We start from the raw sequence: 8,144 nt of genomic DNA on the forward strand, positions 1-8,144 counted from the left end.
CACGTACGAATTAGTTATCCAGTTTTCTGCGTGAATTCGTCACACGAATACTCGCCAATTTAATAATGAGACATTTATTAGAGTGATTTGTGAATAATTTAAAGAATACAATAATGATACATGGTGGGGGATAATAATAGACCGAGGGAAATTGGATAAAATTTTTCGAATTAACTAAGAAAAGTATTCCGAATTATTGGACGTATGACTGAAATACCATAGTTACCAGGACACCGAAAAACGTGAAACAATTCCATGAATGGACGGTGACAGTGTTGCACCAAAGTAATAAAAAAAAGCAACACCACGTGGCATTTGTTGGTCCAGAATGACAAGTGGAAAGAGGACCTGAGATGGATATTAAGGCAGCACTCTCTGACACGTATATTGTGCGTTGTACATGGATAAGAGTGATACATGGAGCATATGAACGAGAGTGAAGCAGGATAAAATGTATAATGTACAAATGTAAAATTTATTCTGTGAAAAGTCGCTCGATATTCCAGATTCCTCGTTTTCCACTGTTTCACGTCTCCGATGTGCTGCCGGCGAGTATTCTCATCGTGAAAAATTCATATTCACGTTGAACAAAAAAAAGAAAGCAGAAAAAAAAACGCAGCGACGAGAAAGTCATAAAACTGGAGAAAATATAAATAAAAAATCACAGCAGACGTAGTTGGCATACTCCTCTCTTTCTTCGTATTTCCCTTTTTTTCGGGCTCGAGTGAGCAACCAAGGCTCAAATCAGAATCACTCAAATGTCTATTTATTACGCCTCAGGGGTATTATGAAGCTCTGAAAGAAAAAAAACGGCGTGTCGTGTGCTTTTGAAAGCGCTAACAATGGAAAATGAGGAGAAAAAGAAAAACCAAACAGTTCCAACGTGCATGTTGATTTATGACTCCCAAGTGAAACAAACAAGCAAATACAACCGACTGGTGTAAATTAGTGCTGGAGAGGAGGTGCAGAGGATAGAGAAACAGGACGGTGGCCACAAAGGATTTTTTGTTGTGCGTCACGTCGAGCCATGTATTCTTTCAGCATAATTTTGAATGCGCTCGGTGCAATGATTTCTGGTGCATTAACCATTTCTTCGGTGAGTTTCATGTACTCTTCATTCTCTCTCAGTGCATCACGGTACACCACTCTGTCTCTATCCACCTCCCGGCGTTTCTTCTCCTCATCGTACTGTCGCTGAGCTTGCAACTCCTGGCCATAGTGCAACGCCATTTCCCGTCTCCTCATGGCCTCAGCATGACCATAAGCTGCACCAACCTCAGCCTCCCTCTTGCACAAATGCCTCTCCTCCTCCAGTCGTCTCCTCTCCCCCTCTGCATACTCTCTCTTCAACCGCATTTGCTCATCCCTCTCAACCATAAAATTTTCCAAAATACGTTTGCGCCCCTCCTTGTACCGCTTCGATGCAAGATCACGTCTCGCCCCAGCATCCCTAGCTGATTCCTCAATAATTGCATTAACTTCCGCCTCCCTCCTCATCTCCACCGCCCGCAAGTCCTCGAGACTCCTCATATACGCCATCATCTCCTTTCTCAAATACTCGGTATTCTTTGCAATCTCCTCCTTCTCCTTCCTCAGCTCCTCTTCATTGGCGACCTTGAGCAACCTCTCGACCTCGGCCTGCTGACGACTTTGCTCCGCCATACGCCTCCTAGCCACCATCAGCTGCTCCTCCAACTCACCCTTAAGCCTCTCACGCTTTCCCCTCTCATGCGCCAAGTTACGTACTTCTTCAGCCCTCACCTCGTCCCACAAACCTTCCAATTCAAGTTTCTCTTGTTCCCGTAATCTCTGCACTTGACCGCTCGATGATGACCTCACAGCTATCTGCTGCTCCAAAATTAATCCAGTCGTTTTACCCACCATAATTCGTTTTCTCATCACCTCTTCATCATGCCTCTTCAGATTCTCACTCTCTCTCAGCATTATCTGATACCACAGCTCGTCAAGCTCTCTTTCCTCCTGCCTCAGCGTCTCCTTCTCCAACATCTGAATCAAGTTGGAATACTTTACACCCCGCGCTATATCCCGAGAAATTCTTTCTCGGGTCTCTGGACAATTTTCCAAATACTGCTGTCTCCGTTTGCTCGTTATCAGCATCCTTCGATTCTCCTCCTCCTCTCGTTTCTTCCCCTCAGCACGAATTCTTATTTCCTCTCGCCTGGCATTCTCACAACTGTGTACCTGATTCACGACTTCTCGCATCAATTCACTGTCCTCCTTCTCCAACATGTGTCGTAGCTTCTCACGTCGTATATTGATGTCTTCCTCGTGTGCCATCATACCTTTGGTAGCATGAAAACAATGAAGGGTCACTCACGTGAATGTAATCTAATCTGTACTTGTGCCGCTACGATGGGAGTTTACATGATTTATCACCCAACAGCAGTTGAGTTTAACTGCTGCACATTGTACAGCGTTTATTACCTCATATTTCACCTAATTTCTACCTTAACAAGTTCAGCGCACTGGAAATTATGTAGGACGTGATACTTCAATTGAAAACTACAAAGTTTCACTCACTGATAATTTTAACATTAACGTTGATAAGATTAACCCATTGTCAAGGGATTCAAATTCACCTGAACAGCAAGTGCTCTGACACACTGTAATATCACCATCAACAACTGACATTTTTTTACACAAAAATTTAATGTGAAAACAATTAGCTTTATGTTTCAGTGACTTGGAAAATAACGGGGCAAGTAATAAAAATCGTGGAAATTAAATAAAATACCTTGTTCAATAAACTCTCGGACTCTGTTGAGGGCAATGATCTTATCAGTTCTCTCCTCAAACTCCCGCATATTGATAAAGTTTTGTAGTTCTCTCTCCTCAATTCGCAAGACCTCGTCGCCGGCTCGTTTATCGTTCATAGGAATAATTGAACTGTTGTTGATCCTCGGCAAAAAGCTCCTCCCAGTCTCCAAAGCTCGACCAGAATCATCACCCTCGCTATATTGATGCTGAATGAGACGTTCCTCGATTTTCCCCGGCTGCTGCTGCACTTGAACGTATTCTCCTCTGCACTTGTTACTCCGGTGGAGCTTATGACGAGTTCGCTCGTGCAGTCTGTACCCAATGGCGGCATTAGCAGTGCCAACAACATCCTGAGCTCCAATCCGATTATTAGCTGGACGTGAAATTGGCGAAGATATTGGCAACACACTCATCACTCGAATATTTAATGAGATCTCCTCTACCCAGTGACGAGTAAATCCCCAGGAAAATTGTTTTATTCCCCACCCCGAGAGGGTTTTCCCTATTCCCTGACAGTGGCAACTAGCGGAGAATGAGTGAATGCCTCCAAGTCAGTGCAGTTGGTGCTCAATAAGTACGTGTTTGCTGTAACCATGACAACGAGGCAACAACTCCCTATATATTGAACAAACTACGGTAATTAGACAATTTGATGGTTCTTCGCTCGTTGAATGCGGTTTGAAGCGCACTGTAGCCACTACTTCACCGCACTCCCATGTACACATACGTAATTTCTAGCACTGTAATGTCCAGATAAACGACTATTTCCCCAGTACTGCCACTGGATTGAAATTTTCACGGGCAATTAGGAGTCTGCCATTAGTTGGAGTAGAATGATTCTCCGACAATGTTATTGGAGGAGAGGATGCGGTGGGGATGGAGAAGGGCTTCGTTTCGGTTGGTAAAAGCCAGGGGACTCCAACGATTGCCTCCGGGTCGCTAAACAAAGTTTATTTAAGCTAAACCGCAGTGCGTGGCCGACTTGACAGTGTTTGATTTCACCGAGAGAACGTCACGCTTTGCCATCACAAGTTCAGTGTGTACATGTTGGTGGAGAATTTTGGGATAAAATACGGGGACTGTAGTAGTTATTGGGTGTACTGCTTGGCTAGGTGCTGAATGAAGGAGTTGTGTGTGTGGGTGTGATGGGTGGAGGAGGTCTACCGGAAGCCAAAGCGGTGAACGTTATCCGCCTAGTCCAATGTCCAATGACTCAACTGCCTCGGGGCTATTCTCAAGCAACGTCGTTCGAAACTGTAATTTCCGGGAAAATCGCCGGACGACGATGAGCCGCGGGCCACTCCACTGTGTACCCGGACCTCTTTGTGCAAATGTTGACTGTCTTCCCGTAAGTGCAACGGCTCCATTCATCCTTTCTACATTGTTTTTCTATAGCCCATTATCACAATCATAATCTCCTGCACTCACCTTTTATCGATTTTTTTATTTTTATTTTCTATATGTGTTTTTTTTGCTTTTGGAATAATTACGAAATCCTGACCTGGAACGCCAATCTGTGGATAATTTCTAGAAAATTGGATATAAATCGTAAAATACGCAATTCCTGAATTCCATTTGGGATTGACGTGCCCATGGGGCCTTCAAATAAAAAAAAAATTTTAAACGAGGCGCATGTCGGCACTGAGATAAATTTTCTGGTCAAATTTGAGTGCAGGACTAAAATAAAAACTGAAAAAGTCTATAAAAATTCTTTATAAATCCAGAAAAAAATTGTAAGCCAGTGTGCGAATTTTTCTAGAAAATTCTTCTCCGCAAGCGAACGAGGTTGGACTTTTTTTTTTTTTAATGGAGAGCAATAAACACGCGTGTTAATGGCGCACCGAAGCCCAGAGTGAAAGCCCCTTTCTGAGCGACACTTGACTTATATTTTTTTCTAGCGTTTTTCCCCTCAGTCCAATACACAACGGTTTTTGTTTTTCCAACTCGGATAAATCCCGTCTACATCACCCGAGGGCGTTATTCAGACGAACGTGAATCACCCGAGCTAGGGTTAACTCTCAACGCACTATATTTCCCCGAAAAGCAAACGCAATAAGTCTAGCTCTTTTCCGGCCGGCTTTTATTTTTCACCTCTCGCATCCTCTCCGGCATATTCTCCAGATATTTTCCCACTTGCAGAGCATACGGTGAGAGAAAAGCGAGGACAGAGAGGAGAAAGTTCACGGGAAAAGGATTCACCCGGGGGAAAGGACGTGGTGGAGAGCGCCCTCCAGTGGACAGTCGAGGGGTTCAAATAATGAAAGCCCCCAACCGACAAAGGGACTTTATGAAGCCCATATATACGTGCTGCGGTTGCCTCTCGAAATTTTCCCGACTCTTGTGAAATTTCCAACGGTCCTGGCATTGCATACCTCCACAGTTCCCCATCGCCTGGGTACATGCAATTCAACCCTAAAATGTCCCTCTAACCCTCTTCCACTTTTTTCCTACCCCCTGGTAAAGCCTATCCTCGGGTATGCAACTTTGGGCTGACCAAAACTCTTACTCTCCACTGGCCAACCGACATAAAAGAAGAGAAATGAGGGAGGGAATGGGGAAGGGATGAGGAAGGGATGAGGAAGGGATGAGGGTAATAGTGAAATGGCAACAATTGTGTGGCTGCTCTAGCCCGAGCTTTTCCTCGAGGCAGACTCTCAATATAGTTTCCGCACTGAGGATTAACGAAGCCCTACCTAAATCTTAATCCCCCGTGACATTCTGTCCCGATGGGTATAAACCTGTACCCAACTATCTCCACCTCACCTCTCATGTACCCTAGGTACTTTTAAGTTGGCCTCATTGTCACTCAATCTCTACGTGGAGATTAGTCGTTTAGTCTTGGCGCATTGCCCAAAACTCGTTCAAATTTGTATAGGGGAGCTATTAAGTCGGGAATATCGACGTGAATTCGTGGATAGCCATTGTCACTATGGAGGTGGTCCATACCTCGGCAATCAGGGAGCCAATAACAGCCGAGCTGGTCATGATTTATCGGTGGTGTTTTAGGGGGATTCCCGATGAATTGTTAAGAATTTTGTAACAAGCCTCGGAGTTGAGCTTCCACCCGTATTCAGAGTTGTTCAGGGATGTTTAGGGAGAACGGGGAGATATTTGCCATGGGAAATTCACTGGATCGGTGGGTTTATCACTCGTCGGAGATTCTGAGGTTTTTACAGCGCATGGGATTTTCATGAGTTATCTTGGGAAGCAATCGGTCTCAACGTCACAGAACGATATTCGTGGGCTCATTCGTTAAATATCCAAGGATTTCCTTGGAATAGGGTTGAGGGCAAGCGTGGGATACTGAATTGTTGAAGATTGTGATTTCGGTAGGGACTGTATTTTTGGGGGTTAATTGGTTATCAATATAGCTAGCCTCCGGGAATATATTCCATTTACGGGAAGATGGATTGACGGAATTGGGGCTTAGATCACTTGTGATGAGAACATTGTTCGTATCTCAAGAATAATTCTGGGCGTCGGGGGAACGATGGGATTGACAATCACAAATGCATTAAATTAACCGGATGAAACCAGGGCTTCCATTAGTCTCCACTAGAGTAGTATTTTTAGTGAGACTGATTGGAGTCTTCGATTAATATTACAACGATTCGATAATTATTGCGCATTGACGGGCTTCATTAAAGGGTGAGTAATGTTGGCCTGGGAGTCGAATTGGTAATTTTTTTTTTAAAGAATGAAATATTTCCACGGGATTACGTTACACTGCCAATTAATTATTTGTTGGGCTGGAAAAATGGCATGGTGATAGTCATTAAATCGCATGAGAATCTGATTGATCCCTAATGATTCAACCATAAAAATAGGAATCCTTCAGCACCGAACAGGTGCGAACGGATCGGACTCTCGCCGCATACGTGTCTGTTAATCGGTATCCCATCGGCCATTCAATACAATCGATTAACCGAGAAATCAGCGAACCGAATGGCTCCATCCTCGGTTTAATTCAGTTAAGCGAAACGCAACTCTCAATGCTGCATTTCGTTCTACCGATTTTTCTGGAGCTCAACTGAAAAAACAATTTTATCTCGTCCCAACGCCCGAACCCGATAGGATTTATTTTTTGCGGCTATTTCAAATCCCATATTGAATAGACGCCTGAATTTTTAGGGTAAATAATAGTGATAATATTAGTAAAAAATAAAACGCTATTAAAATATTCGAAAATATTCCCCGTATATTCTCAGAATGTAACAAACTGTTTTAATAGTTTTGATTTCAATTTTCTCGTCACTGAAAATGAGTGCAACTAAATGTAAACGATCCATAAACGGATACGGCCCGTAGGTTAATGGCGCAGTCATTAAATTCGGAGTTGTTAAGCGTATGGTACATTTTGTATTAAATAATTTCCGACCTCCACCATGTAGGGCTGAACGTCGAATAATTCTGCTGAACTCGCGAAATTCTCCATTAACATGATTTCAACAACATTTCACGGCACTTTCATTTGGCTGCCACAAATTATCGATATTGCCCCTCATACGCGTCATACAGAACTGAACAGTTTTGCGTTATCAGCTCATGAAAATTTTCCAAAAATTACCATTCTCGAGAATTTGTGGCAGTTTTAAACTGTACAATTTATTATTTTTCAAACAACTCAGTCTAGACTGAGAAAAACGCTGTAATATGCACTATAATATTTATCAAGTGCCTTCGACAATTGATATTCACCATTTCACCGGCATTTTTCCGGAGCAGGAAGACAAATGGTGATCTCTGTGTCGCTGTAATACATTATACACCTCTGAAATAATATCCCCTCTATTTTCAAGCTTTTTTCCCTCTTAACCTTGTGGGTTATTTACTCCTTTCAGGGTGTATTCTCCGGCCAGTCATATCCTCGTTTTTCACCGTTGGTTTCTTCTATCCTCGTGAAATAGAATCGTCGCGATCTGCACCGAGTCTCCAACGACGCGCACGAAAGGAGGGAAAATATCGGACGAGCCCAAGAAGGATTTATAACGTCGGACGGGAAGCTCCACTAAGATATATGTACTTGCGATTTCTGTTCCGCTGCACAAGTTGTACATCACCACAGAGGTTGAGCTGTGCATGGTTCCAGGGTAACGTTATACCCAGCTTCATGCACATGACAAGTTTACGGGTTACGGTGGTACACATGTGCAAAGGTGTTTCGTAACAATTACCCCGATGAATATTAATCGATTATAAATTTGTCGTCAATAAAGTCGAGAAAATATTTTCTCAGTAATTTTTCCATAATCAGAAATTAAAGAAAAAATCCAGGGAGTGCTGGAGCAAATAATTTTACAGGTGTTTGTAATGGTGTTTCTTGAATTCACACTGCGGCATAAAAAAGTCACAGATAATCTTCATCA

General features: G+C 43.1%; 1 protein-coding gene across 1 annotated transcript; it reads right to left on the reverse strand.

The window, feature by feature from the left end:
- Positions 1-913: 913 nt before the first annotated feature.
- On the reverse strand, positions 914-3,287 carry LOC105263185 (trichohyalin-like). The gene is made up of 2 exons (XM_011299233.1): positions 2,756-3,287; positions 914-2,303 (listed from the first exon to the last, which is right to left on the reverse strand). Exons 1-2 carry the CDS (start codon positions 3,189-3,191, stop codon positions 946-948), a joined length of 1,794 nt encoding a protein of 597 aa, XP_011297535.1. The 5' UTR covers positions 3,192-3,287; the 3' UTR covers positions 914-945.
- Between the last annotated feature and the right edge of the window lie 4,857 nt (positions 3,288-8,144).

The sequence above is a fragment of the Fopius arisanus genome, unplaced genomic scaffold (genome assembly GCF_000806365.1).
Source record: "Fopius arisanus strain USDA-PBARC FA_bdor unplaced genomic scaffold, ASM80636v1 scaffold00001, whole genome shotgun sequence".
Taxonomy (NCBI): Eukaryota; Metazoa; Arthropoda; class Insecta; order Hymenoptera; family Braconidae; genus Fopius; species Fopius arisanus.